Genomic DNA, 20,389 nt, shown 5'->3' with positions numbered 1-20,389 from the left:
CGCGGTCCCTCTACCCTACAGATCAAAACTACCCCTCCCAGAGTTAGTCCTTGGTCCACTGCACAATCTGACCACACTCTTGCCTGGACTTTACCCTGAGGTGGAGCTAACTGAACCCTCCTGTTGCTCCACCACTAGTGTCTGTCCCTTTGGGCTGGGGTTCTTAGGTTGGCATCATTGATCTGAGGTGGGGCATCTGGGAAGGTGCCAGTGCCGTTTGGGGCTGCACCCTATGCGTCCTCAGGGTTAATCACCACTGGCTCTTACAGTTGGCTCGCCCCACAGTCACAGGAACCTAGACGCTGCAGCTTCTTTGCCATGTTGCCAGGTTTTCCAATATCTTGCTTTCACCTCCAAGTAAGAGAAGATGTCACAGATTAGCTTTGCATATTTTTGAGCTTTATATTCATGGAATCATAGAACGTGTATTATTTTGCACCTGACTACATTTTTAGGTGTGTACAAATTTAAAATTATATCTTCTTGGTAAATTGAATAGTTTGTCACTATGAAGTGAACCTCTCTATCTCTAAAGAGGTTTTTTGCCTTAATGTCTATTTCATCTGACATTTTCCATCTTTCTTTTTTTTTCTAATTAATTTTTAAATTTATTTTTGGCTGCGTTGGGTCTTTGTTGCTGCGTGCGGGCTTTCTCTAGTTGCAGCGAGCAGGGGCTACTCTTCGTTGCGGTGCGCGGGCTTCTCGCTGCGGTGGCTTCTCTTGTTGCGGAGCACGGGCTCTAGGCGCACGGGCTTCAGTAGTTGTGTCTCACAGGCTCTAGAGCGCAGGTTCGGTAGTTGTGGCGCACAGGCTTAGTTGCTCCTTGGCATGTGGGATCTTCCCAGACCAGGGCTGGAACCCGTGTCCCCTGCATTGGCAGGCGGATTCTTAACCACTGTGCCACCAGGGAAGTCCCCTCCATCTTTCTTTTGTTTGATATTTGCGTGGTCTATTTTTTTCCAACCTTTAATTTTTTTTGGCCATGCCACGCAGCCCCGGCAGTGAGAGCGCCAAGTCCTAACCACTGGATATCCGGGGAATTCCCAATCCACCCTTTAATTTTAACCTTTCTATATCCTTATGTTTAGCTCTGTCTTGTAAATAGCATCTAGTTTGTTTTTTTTTTAAGTTTACTGAGATATAATTCACATACATACTATTCATCCATTTAATGTTTACAATTCAATGCAGCATATGGTTTTTGTTAACCAAGTTTGACCAACTTTTCCTTTGTCTTTTTACTGGACCATTTGGTTCTTTTATGTTTAACATATTATATGGATATTTTTGAGTTTAAATCTGCCATCTTTATTTTTCCTACTTGTCCTATTACTCTGTATCTTTTTTCCTCTTCCATTCTTTTGGATTGGTGATTTTTTTAGTTCTATTTCTTTCCCTCTACTAGTTTGCACATTATACTGGCTTGTTTTCTGATAATTACCCTGTAAATTCCAGCATGTACATTTTACCCTTTAAAATCTGAGTTAGTGTCCTAACCAGGAGGAGGATGAAGGAGGTTAGGCCAGGGCTACAGACGGATGAGGGAAAGGCCACTCCTGGCATCCCTGATGGCAGCACTGTGGCTGAGTTGGCGGGCTTCTTCCTCCCTTCCTTCAGTACCCAAACAATTTTTGTTTTAGTAACCAGGTGATTTTCATACTCAGAAGTATGTAATAGTTTTAAAAATGTTTTAAATTAAAACTTTTATATTAGAGTGTTTTTAGAATATTGTCACAAATTCTTTAGGCTTACTTATCGATGTATGAAATATACACAAAACGCATATAAGCCATAAGTGTAGAGCTCAGCGAATTTTTACAAAGTAGCCCCCATCCAGACTAAAAGAAAAAGAACAACACTACTAGGACCCCAGAAGTCCTCCTCTGTGACCGAGAGGACTCACTACTCCCCCAAGAGTTAACCACTGCCCTGAGTCCGAGAGTAGACTGGATCTTAGAACATCAGCGTAGCTTAGTTTTGCCTGTTCTGAGGATTCCATGACTTTAATCATACAGTACGTATTCTTTGGAGTTTTTGAGAGTCTTCTGTCATTGTGTGTAGCAGTTGTTGGTTCGTTCTTATTGCTGTATAATATCCAGTTGTACAATTATAACATCCAATTAGTTATTCGTTTTACTGAAGATGAATATTTGATTGTTTCCAGATTTGGGCTTTAGGAATAGTGCTGCTATGAACATTTGTGTGTATATATGTATATTTCTGGTGGGTCTATACCGCTCATATATACTGATGAGTGATATATGTATGGTCATAGGGCATATGTACGATCAGTCTTAGTGCTAGTAGATGCTGCCAAACATTATTTTCCATAATAGGGTATCTTTAGCATTTTCTTTTTTTTTTTAGTTTATTTATTTACTTTTGGCTGCGTTGAGTCTTTGTTGCTGTGCGCGGGCTTTCTCTAGTTGCAGCGAGCAGGGCCTACTCTTCATTGCGGTGCACAGGCTTCTTATTGCGGTGGCTCCTCTTGTTGCAGAGCATGGGCTCTAGGCACACAGGCTTCAGTAGTTGTGGCATGTGGGCTCAGTAGTTATGGCTCGCAGGCTCTAGAGCGCAGGCTCAGTAGTTGTGGTGCACGCTTAGTCGCTCCGCGGCATGTGAGATCTTCCTGTACCAGGGCTCAAACCCACGTCCCCTGCATTGGCAGGTGGATTCTTAACCTCTGCACCACCAGGGAAGCCATAGCAGTTTCGTATTTCCTTGATAAAAGTGAGTAGCATAATATATCTTTGATAGGGTGAACAAGGCAAATGGGTTCCTAGGAGACAAAACCTAAGAGGTCATTTCTTTTTAATCCCTTCAGATGATGAGTAGAGTGGGAGACCTTTCTGCTGCTCTGAGCTGGGTCGCCCTGGAGCCCTGTACCCAGAGCCTGGTGGGCCTAGCCTTAGCTTTTGGCTCTGAAATGCCCCTTCTCTTGGGCATCTTGCCAGTGAGTTCTGCCCCTTCCCTGCCAGCCATGGGGATGACCCTTCCACGGCCTGCAGCCCAGCACAGCTAAGCCAAGCTGATCACATACGCAAGATACTATTTAGTGTAGCAGAAAGGAAGCCAGCGAGGGAGCACCAGTCACAGCTTATTGTACAAGACATGGTTCACTGCTCTTCCCCTTGGGCAGCCTCTGTCCCCACCTCCCAGAGCCCTGCCAGTGGGGTGGTCTCCTGTTCATCAGGGGAGGTCCCAGTGATGGCCCACAGGTCTGTGAGGGGCAGCTCTGCAGCCCTGCCACCATTCATGATACCTACGTAGAAGATGCTCACAGACAGCACAGGGGAGAGTTCCATTCCATCAGGAAACATTCGCAGTGGACTCACAGCCAGCCAGCATAATGGGCCTCGATCCCAAACAGTTGCCTGGATGAGGGCTCTCACAGGGCTCGTCAGCAGGTCTTGTCCCATGCAGAGATGAATACACAGCATCAGTACCAAGGCAGGGTGGTACTGGGTGCTATGCAGAGCAGGCCAGAGGCAGCCCCTTTTCCTGAGTTGGTCCCTGGCAGGAATGGGGAAGGCGAGCTGCCCAGGTAGCATTGGGGGGGTGGGGGTGGCTGTGAAGTTCTCAGTGGCTTAAGCATAATTTGGACGGCATTGCCTTTGCCACTGGGCTTCTCCTGAGGGACCCGAGATTTCATCCAGCCCTGCCAGATGCGGTCCTTTTATGTCGTAGAGAGGAAAGAGCAGTGGAGAAGGTGTGGAATAAGACGTTTGGGTTTGTTGGGAAGAAATTTGATACAGAAGCACTTATCACATAGTTGGCTGTTCCTTTGTCTTTTGTAACAAAAAGGTTCCATCGTCACATGGGGTGGACAGTGGAGATGAGGAAAATATTTCTGAACAAGATGGGTTTCCAGGCTCACCTGTTCCACCAGAGCATACACAAGAAAAAGGTAAAAAAAAATTTTTTTAATTTAATATCAAAAAGCATTTTGTGGCAATAAATATTGGTTAACTTGGGGGAACATGTAGCCATTGCACCTTCATACTGTGGTTCCATGATTTTAAGTGGGAATATCCCTGAGTTTTGTTTTCACTGGGTTACAGTGAAAATAGTTGATTGCCCGGGTGTTAGGTCATCTTTAAAGCCTGAGGCCCTCACACTGGGGTCCATTTTGTCAGTTCCGGCAGCCGAGAGAGGCCCCCTGGGGTGGAGGGTCAGGGCTCAGGCTCTGAAGCTCCACACGCTCCTTCCTCTCTGCGCCCCACATCTAGCGCTGTGAGGGGTGGGTACCCAGTGGTCTCCCCAGGATGAGCAAGTGAGCTTGTCTGTCTTGTTCACCAGGCTAGCTCCAGTGCCTGGATCAGGGTCCTGGCCCATGGCAGGCTGTGACTACAGGTGTTTTGGATGAAAGAGTGCAGGGGCATGTTTATAATACAACTTTGTAATAGCGCATCCTTGTACATTTCATTTGGCACAGTGAGAGAATTCAGCACATTAAATAACAAAGGTTTTCCGTTTCCTAAGAGGTGGCTTATGTTTGAGAAGTGAGAAGGAGAGCCTGGCATACAGTGGGCACCAGTCACTGCTTTATCAGGACCCTCAGAGTTGCTTAGCCTCAAGAAAACTGTCATATAAGTCAGTTCACAAGGGGACTGATTGATAAACAGAAGGCCAGCCTACTAATACCTGTGCCAGAAAATGCCAATTGATTAGGCCAGCATACTTTATCCCTGTGGGAAATCCATGTGTATATTCAATTCAAGTAAAAAGTATATCTCTTTTTTTTTTTTTTTTTTTTTGCTTTACGCGGGCCTCTCGCTGTTGTGGCCTCTCCCGTTGCGGAGCACAGGCTCTAGACGCGCAGGCTCAGCGGCCATGGCTCACGGGCCCAGCCGCTCCACAGCATGTGGGATCTTCCTGGACCGGGGCACGAACCCGTGTCCCCTGCATCGGCAGGCGGACTCTCAACGACTGCGCCACCAGGGAAGCCCATATCTCTTTTTAAATTACAGAATTAATACTTTCTCACTGTAAAAAAAAAAACAAAACTGAAATGCAGAAATATAGGAGGTTAAACACACATAATTGTACTCCCGTAGAGTACAATTTTAACAACTTCGAGTGCGTATGTGAATAAAATGTATGTTATTTTATTACCTGCCTTTTTTAAAAAATCATAACACATCCTGAATATCTGTGTGTTCATACATGTCCATCCACTTTCTAATGTCTGTGTTGTCTGTGGCCTGATGTGTTATATATCAGTCAGAATCCAATCAGTAGACAGAATGTATATGGTGATTTGAAAAAGGAAAGTTTAATGTAAAGAATTATTGACTATAAGAGGATTGCCTACTAAGGGGTAGAGAGAAACCTAAAGAATGCAGGAATAGCAGATAGAGAGAACAGCTGCTCCCTCTTCTGTTAACAGAGAGCCCCCAAGAGAAGAAACATTTGGAGAATCTCCAATGCAGACATTGGAGAGGGTGCAGCTGTGGCCCGCTGGCGGGTGGAGAAGTTAGCCGAGGTGTGTTGCTAACAGAACTCGCTGGAAAGCTGCCCTCTCCAGGGGAATTCCAGGAGAAGCCACCCATGGGGAAGTGCTGCTGGCCACCTAGAAAGAGGGAAGAAAGGAGGAGAGGGGAGAGAAATAGAGGAACGCAGGGAAAGAGAGAGGGATGGAGACAGCCTTCTGGAATGAGGAACCCAAGCCCCTTCCTCCTCCTGGCAAGGTGGCGCTGCTGCAGTAACACAAGCCAGCAATAAAGGTGGGTTTGGAGCTGAAAGGCAGTGTGGTAACTGGCGCACTTGGTAACACAGGTGGTGTTGAACTGGGAACGCAGGTGGTGGTTGGGAGGGAGTTCAGCTCCTCCAGTGGTTTTTGGTTTGTGATGGGCATTAGAAGCCCCTGGACACTTGTGAAAAGGCCCCACCCCAGCCCCAAATTCTGAGTCAGTGAATCTGTGCTGGAGCCCCAGAGGGTCTGTATTTTTAACAAGCTCTTTGGAGAGTCTGATGTGAGTGATCCTTAGGCAACACATCAGAAACACTGGTTTTTAGTGCTTTGGTTCTGTCATATCCAGGTGGCGAGAGGCTTGGTGAGTTCCTTAACCCCACTTCTCTCAGTTTGAGTGCACCTCTCATCAGGTTCTTATAAGGATTAAATTTATAAGGATTAAATTTAGTTGTATGTGTGAAGCACAGCATCCTCCATAATGCTAGCTGATAATTATTGTCTAAAGGCTAAAGCCTCAAGCTCTGTCAGCCTGAGGTGCCACTCTGCGCCCTAGCAGTACCCGGCCAAGAAGCTTGGACCCTGACATCCTTTGGTCGAGGTACCGGCATCTGACCGAGTGGACTGCTACTGTAGGCAGGGAGACGGGGAGGCATCAGCCTCAGCCCATCTGGGGAATGGCGGTGGGACGGGTAGAGCTCTGGGAGGGGGAGTGCTGGGAAGGTGGAGAAGGCTCAGGGTCGCGCTGAGGAGTTTGGCCTTGGTTCTCCAATCATGTGAGCCACTGAAGGTGCTCAGGAACGAGCAGCGGGGAGAGATGAGCAGTTCCGAGTCGGGCTCCTGCCTGGCTCTGGACCCGCTTCTCATGTGGCCTTGGGAAGGCTGCCCACCTGGGCCTGGTTTAGCTCATCTGCAGAAGGTGAGTTCCTAAGATTGTACTCTTCTGAGTTGTCAGATGTCCTTCTCTGCTTTACAAAGTTTTCTTTCTTTTTTTTTAATCAGATGGTAAACATTCTATTCTGAATTTAAAGGTAAGGATTGTTTTTTTGTGTGTGTGTTTTTTAAAAATTTATTTATTGATTTTTGGCTGCGTTGGGTCTTCGTTGCTGCACGCGGGCTTTCTTTAGTTGTGGCGAGCTGGGGCTACTCTTCGTTGTGGTGCGCGGGCATCTCATTGCCGTGGCTTCTCTTGTTGCCGAGCACGGGCTCTAGGCATGCGGGCTTCAGTAGTTGTGGCGCATGGGCTTAGTTGCTCCGAGGCATGTGGGATCTTCCCAGACCAGGGCTCGAACCTATGTCCCCTGCATTGGCAGGCAGATTCTTACCCACTGCGCCACCAGGGAAGCCCAAGGATTGTTTTTTAAAAACGGATTTTCTCAATTAGTAGAATTTCCACCATAATTTCAAAACAACTTTTGTGATTTGTGGGGAAGAAAACTTCCATTAAGAGTTCTTTTCCATTGAATGTTTTTTTAAAAAAGGTTTTAAAACATGAAGAAACTCATGTTTTGCATAGTTTAAAATGAATGTAATGTATTGAGGGATTAGAAATCACTTACATTTACATTTTCATTTGTAGAATGAATAGACAATAACCAGTTTGCAGACATGGAAATAGTTTACTTAAGTTTTTAATTCTGCGATGTCAAAGGAGTTTAAAAATTAAAGACTTCTCAGTAGAGTTAATTTATAACCTTATCTACTTTTTCAGCAGAAATTAGAAACTTAGAATCAGACTGATGTGTAGTAGAAAAATGAACAAAAGTTCAAAGACTTCCCTTTCCTCTAAGTTTTGGGTTGAAAAGGAGGATGTTGTATTCTTTTCTCAGTACTTTTTTTTTTTTTTTTTTTTGCGGTACACGGGCCTCTCACTGCTGTGGCCTCACCTGTTGCAGAGCACAGGCTCCGGACACGCAGGCTCAGCGGCCATGGCTCACGGGCCCAGCCGCTCCGCGGCATGTGGGATCCTCCCGGACCGGGGCACGAACCCGTGTCCCTTGCATCAGCAGGTGGACTCTCAACCACTGCGCCACCAGGGAAGCCCTTCTCAGTGCTTTGAAAACGTGCTTCTCTGAAGCTAATGGGGTCTTTTTGCATATCCCAAGGAGAAAAGGCCAGTTGGAATTTGCTTTGTGCATCTCTGCTCAGCACCTACAGTCATATCACATGCTTTAGAATGTGAACTGGTGGCCTGTCACTTATGGGACCTGCATGTAAACACCATGACTGACTACCAATAATAAATTGTGGAGAAAAGGCAACCCTCCTACACTGTTGGTGGGAATGTAATGGACAGCAGTATAGAGGTTCCTCAAAAAACTAAAATAGAGTTGCCATATGATCCAGCAATCCCACTCCTGGGCATGTATCCGGAGAAAACTCTAATTTCCAAAGATACTGTGTTCATACGCAGCACTGTTTACAATAGCCAAGACATGGAAGCAACCTAAGTGCCCATCAACAGATGAATGGATAAAGAAGATGTGGTACACACACACACACACACACACACACACACACACACACACACACAGGAATATTATTCAGCCAGAAAAAAGAATGAAATGCCATTTGCAGCAACATGGATGGACCTAGAGATTATCATCCTGAGTGAAGTAAGCCAGACAAAGACAAATATTATACAGTATCACTTATGTGGAATCTAAAAAATAATACAAATGAACTTATTTACAAAACAGAAATAGACTCACAGATATAGAAAACAAACATATAGTTACCAAAGGGGATGGGGGGAGGGATAACGTAGGAGTATGAGATTAATAGATACACAGTACTATGTATAAAATAGATAAGCGACTAGGATGTACTGTATAGCACAGGGAATTGTATTCAGTATCTTACAATAACCTATAATGGAAGAGAATTGGAAAAATACATATATGTATAACTGAACCACTTTGCTATACACCTGCTAACACAATATTGTAAATCACCTAGACTTCAATTAAAAAAAAGAAAAAAGACACTGAACTCATGGACAAAAAGGCAGGAAGAAAGCAGGACTTCCCTTGCTGCTCAGAGAACCTGCCAAGAGGGGAAATCCCTTAAGGTTTTGGTTCATTTAAAAGAAACAGTGAATATTAAAGTTTCTAAAGCTAAAACAAACTAGCAACTATAAGAGCCAAAATGAAGGGGGAAAAAAGTGCTTAAATATTTGATATACGATGACCTACCTGCTTGTGCCAATCCACTTTTAGAAGATGCTGAGACTCTTAATTCATTACTCTCATGTTGTTTTCTTCCTTAGGATGAAAAACCATCATTGTGTGGAAAACCTCCACCCTCTCCAGGTATTTGCCTTTTGAATTTCATTGTGATTGAAAAGCTGATTGTTCTAGCGAATACCCAGAATAATCTCACATAAAACAAAGATCTCTTTTTTTTTTTTTTTCCTGTAAAGGCTGTTGCTTCTGTCCCATTATCAGAATTGGGAAGAGGAGGCAGTTTGTTGAATTTCCACCTTTGCCTTAAAAGAGAGAGTCCAAACGTGTACACGTTGGATGATGGATATATGTCCCCATGGCATGTGCTCAGATCCTGGGGAGGGGAGTGGACCTGTGGGTTATAGGCAGACACTGGGAGGGGGGTGCATGCAAACGGGGGCTCTGCTCAGGGGCTAGAGACAGAGCTGAGGGGTCTAGAGATACTTTCTGGGGTGCTATCCCCTCTACAGTTTGAGGAGCCTCATTAGCTTTCAAGGTGGATTTTGTAATTTTTTTCCTGTTAAGCCTCACATTGCTAGTCTGAAAATCCTATCAGGAATCAAGGCTTTTGTCTATCCTCCATGTCTGATTGGCTTTGTTTTCACCCTTTCTATCTTGGTGTTTTTGGTGCTGCTGTATTCTGGGATATTGCTGGGGCTCTAATGTCTAGCCCACAGGTTGATTCTTCATTGTATGTATTCTGCTGCTCAACCCATCCTTTGAATTTGTATTGTGAATGAAACTGTTTGTTTCCATGATTTCTATTAAGTATTGACAAACATCTCTCTGGAATCTTAACTACACCCATTCAAAAATCTTATAGTTGCTGAGCAGCCAACTGTGTCCTCTGTTATTTGATTTTGGTGCTTCTCTTAGCTCACATGGTTCTTGGTGATGTGTGATGTGTTCGCCTTGGTCCTTGGGAGTCCCTGTTGGTCTGCCTGGGGATGCTGTATCTGATTACTGCAGGCTGCTCAGAGGGGGAAACCAGTGGGCTGTCAGGCGTACAGCCTGTCTCCAGTGACTGACAGGGACAGACAGGGTGTGTGGTCAGCCAGGGGGTTCGGGGGTCCCTCTTCCTCCTGAGTTTCCCCAGCCCCAGTGCCTGCCTGCCTCTGTCCTCAGAGCCTGTCTGTACTACCCGGCCCAGGGGGCTTGAACCATTGCTGATCCCATCTGGCACATTAACTGGATACCTCATCAGCCCTTTCTAGGTCACTTTGTGTCCCCAGTACCTGCCAGGGCAAAGCACATCCCTGGAAGCACTCCCACCTCCAGGAGCTGACCTCTCCTGGCATATTTTAGGCTGCAGCTTCCATCTTCAATCTAATCTCAAATGTTTTCTCTCCGGGATTCCTGGTGGCTCACCTCTTGTTTTCAGTGTAGCTGTGGAGTTACTCATTTCTTAGACTTTCCTTTCATGTTCTAGGGGTTGGGGATGTGTGTGTCAGAGGTCAGGGGAGGCTGTCTGGAGCCACCAGCATTCCCGCCCTTGTCTGCACATCTGCACACAGAAGCTCTGCCCGGGCTGGGAGCCCATCGTAGCCCTCACCTCCTTTGATCTCCCTGTGGAACATCGCTCTCTGCTTTCCTCCATCTTTCTTGCTGCTCCTTCCTAACATCCTTCGTGGTCTCTGGCTTTCTTCTCACCCCGGTGCCTTCAGGTCTGCCCACATGCTGGTGACGCCTCAGTCTCTCCAGCTGAGGCTGCCTTCAGAGCTCCGGGCCCGTGTCCTAGCCTGGGCTTCCCTTCCCCTGCCATGCTTGTGTCCCTTGTCTGGCTAGATGTCTTCCAAACCACAGGTTTTGGTGCTCATCCTTGACTTGCCCCCCCTCACTGTCCACACCCAGTTGAGTTCTTGAGCCCTGCTGAGCTTTCGCCCCTGAATCCTTCTCTCATGTCCTTTCCTCTCCATCCCTACTCTAGGAGTCTCCTGACTGGTCTCCCTGCCTCTGGGCTAGGCCTCCTTCCTGTTTGGTTTCTTCACTGCTGTCCTCAGGGATTCATCTGAGAGTAGAGCCTCTTCTTTCCATACTTCTGCCTGAAAGGCTTTCTGGCTCCTGGTGGCCTGCAGGATACAACCTCCACTCTGCATATTATGATATGTACAATCCTATGTCCAATATTATAGAGCCTCCACTGGCTCCTGCCTCCCTCTCTGTCATCCCTCTTCCTGTTGCTCACTGTAGTCTCACCAGACCATGCACTCTTTGCTGTATAGGCCATTCTCTTTGCAGGCACTGACATGAAGAGTTGCTCATGTGGTTTTTGAAATTGTCTCCTGTAATTTTGATGTAGAATTGTAAATATCAATTAATATTTTAAAACTTTTTTCCTGTGCCTTTTTAGATGTAAATGGTAGAACACATCGAAGACATATAGAAATAACCAAAGAAAAGTTCGAGGAATTAAAAGAAGACAATTTGCATCTAAACAATGCAAATCAAACCCTTACTCTTGAACTTAACATAATAAAAAAAACAATGAAAGAACTACAGTTAAAACTTAAAAGGATGGAAAAAGAAAATGGAAGGCTGAAAGAAGTTGAGAAAGCATCCTCTCAGGAAGGTGGGGACAACTACACAGTTCTTTTATTAAAGGAACAAAGAAGAATTCAAATTTTCTTATTTATTTTGAAAGTTAATATTTTATGTTACAGTATTTGGTGATATTAATGTTCTTGATATTTTGTTATGATTTTAAGATCTTTCATTAATATCCTTATACTTGTTGAAATTTGATTTCATCTGCTGTGTCATTATTATTATGCTAAAATTCCAACACTTCTTTTGATTCTTAGCATAGTATTGTACATATGTTTCATATCAGTTTTTATCCCCATGAGCAGCATATAAAAGTGGCTCTTTCACCACATACTTACCAATGATGAGGATTGTATTTTCCTTGCGAATTTGATAGGTTAAAAAAAAAGAAGAATCCCATTTTAGTTTAATTCATTTACTGTTGATGAAGTTGAATATTTTTTTCATTATCTTTGTGGGTCATTTTCTTTCTCTTTTATAAGTTTTCCCATTTTAAATTGAGATGCTTTGATCTTTTCTGTTGATTTGTAGGAGCTCTTTACATATTAAGGGTTTTAGGCCTTTGTCATGTATGTAATATTTTCTCAGTTTGTTGATAATTCAGCTAAACTTATAGGATATTTTTCTGTTATGACCTATGCCATTGGTGTCAAGTTCTTTTTAATGCTAAGATCAGGGACTTCCCTGGTGGTTAAGACTCCACACTTGCACTGTGCAGTGGGGGCAGGTTCAATCTCTGGTCTGGGAACTAGGATCCCATGTGCTGCGTGGCACGGCTAAAAAAATAATAATAATAATGCTAAGGTCATATAAATATTCACTGTTTTCAATGTTTTCTCTGTATATTTATCTGTTTATATAAGTCTAATATTATGGCCTTAAGAAAGATGTTGTAGTTTTCTTTATACAGACCCTGCATATTTCTTGTCTTAGGCACATTTCTAGATACTTTATATTATTTGTGCTATTATTTTGTGGGATCTGTTTTCTATGACGTTTTCTAATAAGACATTACTATTATGTGGGAAAGTTATTAGTTGTAATAAATTCTCCATTTATTCTATATAATTTTCAAGGAACATATTTGTATATCATCTGAAACGACTTTTTTTCAACCTAAAATTTTTATTTTACCTTAATTATACATGCAAAAACTTTCACAAACTTCCAAAACACTTTTGACTATTCAATGTTAAAAAAACTTGGTAACTTTTATTCATTTGTATCTATATATCTGTCATTCACTGCCTTTGTGAGCCTAAAAGAGAAAGAAGGACAATCAGCAATTTATATAAAATCTTGATAAATTTGAAATAAGTTCTTACGGTATAATATTGAATTTATATTTTTCAGTAGTCGCTGCACCTGAATTACATTATCTAAGAAAACAAGCTCAAGAACTGGTGGATGAAAATGATGGATTGAAAATGACTGTTCATTGTTTGAATGTAGAACTGAGTAGATATCAAACAAAATTCAGGCATTTATCCAAGGAAGAGGTAATGTTTCCTATTAAGAAAAATCAGTTTTCTGATATTTTAGCCTTTCCTGTTGAATTGGCTTCCAATTCTAAAGGGCTCATATTTATTATAATTTGGTATAAAAAAAGATACATCCAAAGTAGAGTCTTTCTGAGCACCTTTCTATTTTCTCCCTCCCTCCCTCCTTCCCACCCTCCCTTTCTCTGATGGGTCTTGGAACATCCCCAACTACTGGGAACCACTAAGAATAAAGGCAGCAGCTTGGACAATCACAGGGGTTTGAGAGGCAGCCAAGAGCTTGGGCCAGGCTGATGGATGAGACTCATCTCCTATACAAGACCACTCTGTCAAGACAGGAGAGGTGGCTGTTTTTTCTAATGCACAGAAACCAACACAGAGAGTAAAGGAAAATGAAGAAAAAAGGGAATATGTTCTAAAGAAGAGAACGAGATAAATCTCCAGAAACTAATCTTAATGAAATCCAGATAAGCGATTTACTCAATAGAGAGTTTAAAATAACAGTCATAAAGATGTTCAGCAAGGTCAGGAAAGCATGAACAAAGTGAGAATTTCAACGAAGAGATAGAAAATATTTAAAAAGTACCAAAGAGAAATCATAGAGCAGAAGAATATAATCCTTGAGGTGAAAAATTCAATAGAGGGTTTCAACAGCAGACTAGCGCAAGTGTGAGAAAGGATCAGTGAGCTTGAAGACAGGGCAGCGGAATTTATCCAAACAGAAGAGTAAAAAGAATGAAAAAGAGTGAAGATAGCTTAAGGAATGCCATCATGTGGATTACAGAGGTCCCAGAGGGGAAAGAGAGAAAGGGGCATAAAGCTCATTTAAAGAAATAATGCTGAAAAGTTCCCTGCGGAAAGAAATAGACATCTCAATCCAGGAAGCCCAGAGAGTTCTAAAAAAGATGAATCCAAAGGCACCCACGGCAAAACACATTATAATTAAATTGTCAAAATTTAAAACAAGGAGACAATCTTAAAAGCAGCAAGAGAAAAACATGTTACATACAAGGAAACCCTCATAAGCTCTATCAGCAGAAACTTTGCAGACCAGAAGGGAGTAGCACAATATATTCAACCAAGAATACACTACCCAGCAAAGTCGTCCTTTAGAATTGGAGTAGACAGAGGTAAAGAGTTTTCAGGACATGCAAAAGCAGAAGGAGTTAATCACCACCAGACCAGCCTTACAAGAAATGTTAAAGGACTTGCTTCAAGCTGAAATACAAGGGCACTAATTAGTAACAGGAAAACATGAAATTAAAATTTTCACTGGTAAAGGTAAATATATAGTAAAATTAAAGATAATCTGTTGTGAAGTTGGTGGGTTAATCACTTATAAATCTAGTATGAAGGTTAAAAGACAAAGATAGTAAAAATATAACTACAATAATTTGTTGATGAATATACAAGATAAAAAGATGTCAATTGCAACATCATAAACATAAAATGGGGAGAGAATAAAAAATGTAGTTTTGCAATTCATTCAAACTTAAGTTATCAACTTAAAATAGACGGTTATAAGTTGTTTTATGTAAGCCTCATAGTAACCACAAAGCAGAAAGTAAAGACAAAGTAATCTAAACGTAACACTACAGAAAACCATGAAATCACACTTGAAGAGAGCAAGAGAAGAAAGGAACCAAAAGGAATTACAGAAAGCCAGGGAACAGTGAACAAAATGGCAATTAAGTCCATACCTAACAATAATTACTTTAAATATAAATGGGCTAAAATTCTCCAATCAAAACACATAGAGTGGTTGAATGGATAAAAGAGCAAGACCCATGTATGTGCTGCTTACAAGAGACTCACTTCAGATATAAAGACATAAACAGACTGAAAGTGAAGGGATGGAAAAATGTACTCCATGCAAATGGAAGCCAAAAGAAAGGTGGGTTGGCTTTACTTAGACAAAATAGACTTTAAGACAAAGACTGTAATAAGAGACAAAGGTTATTATAAGATGATAAAGAGGTCACTCCAACAAGAGGATATAACATTTATAAATATTTGTGAACCCAACATAGGCACACCTAAAAATATAAAGCAAATATTCACAGACCTAAAGAGAAAAACAGACAGTCATACAATAATAGTAGGTGACTTTAATACCCCACTTTTATTAATGGATAGATCCTCCAGACAGATAATCAGTAAGGAAACATTGGCCTTAAATGATACATCAGACCATGTGTATACAGAACATTGCATCCAAAAGCAACAGAATAAACATCCTTCTCCAAGCACACATGTAACATTCTTCAGGATAGATCATATGTTAGGCCACAACACAAGTCTTAATAAATCTAAAAGGATTGAAGTCATATCAAGCATCTTTTCTGACCACAATAGTGAAAAACTAGAAATCAATTAAAAGAAGGAAACTGGAAAATTAACAAATTGTGGACATTAAACAACATGCTACTCTGATCAAACAGTGGATCAAAGAAGAAATCAGAAAACATCTTGAGACAAATGAAAATGGAAACACAACATAACAAAACTTACGGGATACAGCAAAAGCAATTCCAAGAGGGAAGTTCATAGTAATAAACACCTACACTAAGAGACAAGAAAGATCTCAAATAACAAGGATCATAGCAGAAGTAAATTAAATAAAAACTAGAAAAGATCAATGAACTAAGCTGATTGTTTGAAATCATACCAAGTATTAATACCAACCCTTCTCAAACTCTTCTAAAGAATTGAAGAGGAAGAGACACTGCTAAACTCATTTTACAAGACCAGCATTACCCTAATGCCAAAGCCAGACAAGAACACTCCAGGAAAATTGTAGGCCAATGTCCCTGATAAACAGAGATACAAAAATCCTCAACAAAATATTAGCAAACTGAATTCAACAGTATAGTTGACCCTCAAACAACATGGGTTTGAACTGTATGGGTGCGTTATACGTGAATTTTATTTTCAGTAAATACGTACAGTACTACAGAATCCACGGTTGGTTGAATTGGCAGCTGTAGAACTGTGGATCTGGAGAGCCAACTGTGGGACTTGAGCATCTGCAGATTTTGGTATCCACAGCCAGTCCTAGGACCAGTTCTCCACAGAGAGGGATGACTGTATATTGAAAGGATCAAACACCACGATCAAGTGCTATTTATTCATGGGATACAAGGATGGTTCAACATCTGCAAATTAGTCAGTATAGTAAGTCCCCTACATATGAACGAGTTCTGTTCCAAGAGCACATTTGTAAGTCCGATTTGTTCCTAAGTCCAACAAAGTTAGCCTAGGTACCCAACTAACACAATTGGCTATATAGTACTGTACCATACTAGGTTTATAATACTTTTCACACAATATGTAAAACACAAAAAATAAAACACTTTTAATCTTACGATATAGTAAGATTACAGTAGAGTAGCACAGTACAACAGCTGGCATACAGGGGTTGGCATGGAGTGAATAGGCAAGAAGAGTTACTGACTGGAGGAGGGAGAGGAGGTGGGAGCTGGTACAGCTGAAGGACCATCAGCAATAGGAGACAGAGGGCAAGCTGCAATTTCACTCATGCCTGATGTTGATGGAGCACATGTTTGCATCTTTGAAAGTTTGCAACTTGAAGGTTTGTATGTAGGGGACTTACTATATAATACACCATATTAACAAAATTAAGAGTAAAACCTGTGATCATCTCAATAGATGCAGAAAAGTTTGACAAAAATTCAACATATTGTCATGATAAACACTCTCAACAAACCGGGTGTAGAAGGACCATAGTGCAACATAGTAATAGGCCATATATGACAAGCCTACATCTAAAGCTGAAACCTTCAGGGGCAACACAATGATGTCCACTCTCACCAGTTTTATTCAACAGAATACTAGAAGACCAAGCCAGAGCAATTAGGCAAGAAAGATATAAAAAGCCTCCAATTGGAAAGGAAGAAGTAAAATTGCCTCTGTTTGCTGATGACAGTGAAATTATATATAGAAAACCCTAAAGGCTCCACCACAAAACTGTTAAAACTAATAAATGAATTCAGTAAATTTGCAGGATGCACAATCAATATGCAAAATTCAGTTGTGTTTCTACACACCAAAAACTATTGGAAAGAGAAATTAAGAAAACAATCCCATTTATAGTAGCATCAAAAAGAATAAAACACTTAGGAATAAATTTACTAAGGAGGTGAAACATGTACACTTGATCTTAGCAAAAAGGCCAAGAAGCGATAAGGAGGTGAAACATCTGTACACCAAAAACTATAAAACATTGATGAAAGAAATCAAAGATGATGCAAATAAGTGGAAAGATATTCTGTGCTCGTGGATTGAAAGAATATTGTTACAACGTCCGTACTACCCAAAGTGACCTGCAGAGTCAGTATGATTGCTATCAAAATTCCAGTGGCATTTTTCACAGAAACAGATAAAACAATCCTAAAATTTATATGGAACCACAAAAGGCCTCAAATATTTAAAGTAGACTCAAGAAAGAAAAAGCTGGAGATGCCACACCTCCTGATTTCAAGCTATATTACAAAGAGATAGTAATCAAAACGGTGTACTGTTGGCATGAAAACAGACACATAGATCAATGGAACAGAATTGAGAGCCCAGATATAAACCCATGTGTATACGGTCAACAAAGGAGCCAAGAATATACTCCACCCGGCACTGTTATCCGAAAGGGAAAGGATAGTCTCTTCAGTAAATGATGCTGGGAAAACTGAATATCCACTTGCAAAAGAATGAAACTGGACCCCTGTTGTACACCATACACAAAAATCAACTCAAAATGAATTGAGGACTTGAATGTAAGACCTGAATCATAAAACTCCTTGGTCTTGGCATTGATTTTTTGGATTTTTTAAAAAATTTATTTATCTATTTATTTTTGTCTGCTTTGGGTCTTCGTTGCTGCGTGCGGGCCTTCTCTAGTTGTGGTGAGTGGGGGCTACTCTTTGCTGCAGTGCACGGGCTTCTCATTGCGGTGGCTTCTCTTGTTGCGGAGCATGGGCTCTAGGCGCACGGGCTTCAGTAGCTGTGGCACAAAGGCTTCAGTAGTTGTGGCTCACGGGCTCTAGAAGCGCAGGCTCAGTAGTCGTGGTGCACGGGCTTAGTTGCTCTGCGGCATCTGGGATCTTCCCAGACCAGGGCTCGAACCCGTGTACCCTGTATTGGCAGGCGGATTCTTAACCACTGCGCCACCAGGGAAGCCCTGGTTTTTTGGATTTGATACCAGAAACAAAAACAACAAAAGCAAAGATAAACAAATGGACTACATCAAACTAAAAAAGCTTTTGCAAAGGGAACTATCAACAAAATGAAAAGGCAACCTATGGAATGGGAGAAAATATTGGCAAACCACGTGTCCAATAAAGGGTTAATATCCAAACTGTACAAGGAACTCATACAACTCAATAGCACAAAAACAAATAACCCAATTTGAAAATGGGCCAAGGATCTGAATAGACATTTTTCCAAAGAAGACATACAGATGGCCAACAGGTATATGAAAAGGTGCTCAACGTCACTAATCGTCAGGAAAATGCAACCTATAACCCCAATGAGATATCACCTCATGCCTGTTAGCGTGTCTTTTTTGAAAAAGATAGAAATTCTGGTGAGGGTGTAGAGAAAAAACCCTTGTACACTATTGGTGAGAATGTAAGTTGGTGCAGCCACTATAAAAAACAGTATGGAGGTTCCTCAAGTAATTAAAAACGGAACTACCATACCATTCAGCAATCCCACTTCTGGGTGTATACCTAAAGGAAATGAAATCACTATCTTGAAGAGATAGCTGTACTCTTATGTTCATTGCAGCATTATTTATGATAGCCAAGGATGAATGGATAAAGAAAATGTGGTATATGTCACATGTTTTTTATATATATATATATATATATATATATATACACACACACACACACACATATACATATATATATACATATATATAAAAACCATGTGACATACAGTGGAATATTATTCAGCCTTAAAGAACAAGGCAGTTCTGTCACTTGCAACATGGGTGAACGTGGAGGGTATTATTCTAAGTGAAATAAGCCAGATAAAGGACAATACTGCTTGGTGTCACTTATATGTGGAATCTTAAAAAAAGAAGTCAAACTCATAGAAACACAGAGTTGAATGGTGACTGCCATGGGCTGGGTGGCGGGGCGGTGGGAAAAATGGGGAGAGGCAAGTAAAAGGGTACAAACTTTCAGGTATAAGATGAATGAGATCTGAGGATCCAATATATAACATGGTGACTATAGTTGATAATACTGTACTGTATAGTTGAAACTTGCTGAGAGAGTAGAACTTTTGTTCTCTCCCCACAAAATGGTAAATATGTGGGGTGATGGGTGTGTAATTAACTTGGAGGTGGAGATCCTTTCACAGTCTATGTGTATATAAAGAGAGAAGACAGACTAGGTTTTACTTTAGAAGCAGGATTGCAGAATTCGATTCGACAGACTCTAACTGAGCAAACCACTACGCTATTTTTGAGGTTCTGAGCAAACCTCAAAAATTGTGAGGAACAACAAGAGGACCCAACAGCTCAGGTCTGTGCCCTGGAGGCTCGTGTGTGTGAGGGTCGTGTGGGGCTGGAGGCGTGGTGGGGGTGTCAGGACGCCCAGCTCACTGGCTCCTACTGGGATCGGGGTGGCGGGGGAAGCCAGGTGTGCACGGTGTTGTCACGTGGCTCCTGGGAGTTCAGGGCAGCTTTATGGACTGCTTTCTTTCTTTCTGAAGTAGGACTTAGGTTTAAATTTTTTAAATATCAGCTTTGAGATGTAATTCACATACCGTCTAATTCACCCATTTAAAGTATACAATTCAGTGATTTTTAGTGTATTCACAGAACTGTGCAACCGCCACCACAATCAATTGTAGAACATTTTCATCACAACAGGAAAACTCACAACAAGAAATCTCACACCTGTTAGCGGTCACGCCCCCTTCTTTCCCACCACCCACGTTGGCCCTGGCAACCACTACTTTCTGTGGATTTGCCTATTCTGAATGTTCTATATAACTGGAATCATACAACAGGTGGGCTTTTGTGGCTGACTTCTTTCACTTAACATAATGTTAACTTTTTTTTTTTTTTTTAACAAAAATATTAAAGTTCCTGGGGTCCTATGATCCAAAACAGGCTTCCTAGGCCAGGGCCTTCTGCAGGGCTGTGAACAAGCCAGTTCTCTTTCAGAAGGTTGTGGGCAGGCAGGCCCAGCGACTGGCTGCTGCCCTCACCCGCCACCTCCAAAATGTGCACACCATTCTGCCCTTTGCGGCCACCGTTCTCCATGACAGTCTCCCCTGATGCCTCCAGCCAGAGGTGATCTGTCTCTCCAACCACTGCAGGCTTCTGTTTGTTCCACTCTCAAGGCACGTTCTGCCCTGTGCGATGTGAGAAGACCCATCTCTGTGTGGAACCATACAATCCT

The 20,389-nt window shown here is 42.0% G+C and overlaps 1 protein-coding gene across 4 annotated transcripts in view; it reads left to right on the top strand.

Annotated features, from left to right (window-relative positions):
* The window catches only part of CEP89 (centrosomal protein 89), an 80,223-nt gene that overhangs the window by 17,786 nt on the left and 42,048 nt on the right, over positions 1-20,389 (top strand). For 3 of the 4 annotated variants that reach the window (XM_079908776.1, XM_079908774.1, XM_079908775.1), the window contains 5 exons: positions 3,805-3,907; positions 6,695-6,723; positions 8,961-9,003; positions 11,267-11,485; positions 12,814-12,959. In XM_079908776.1, the coding sequence (XP_079764902.1) occupies positions 3,805-3,907; positions 6,695-6,723; positions 8,961-9,003; positions 11,267-11,485; positions 12,814-12,959 (540 nt within the window). The remainder of the gene's footprint in view (positions 1-3,804; positions 3,908-6,694; positions 6,724-8,960; positions 9,004-11,266; positions 11,486-12,813; positions 12,960-20,389) is intronic. The other variant, XM_079908777.1, reaches the window with a different exon arrangement.

This window comes from Stenella coeruleoalba (genome assembly GCF_951394435.1).
Source record: "Stenella coeruleoalba genome assembly, chromosome: 20".
NCBI lineage: Eukaryota > Metazoa > Chordata > Mammalia > Artiodactyla > Delphinidae > Stenella > Stenella coeruleoalba.
This window is presented reverse-complemented; position numbering and strand designations above follow the sequence as displayed.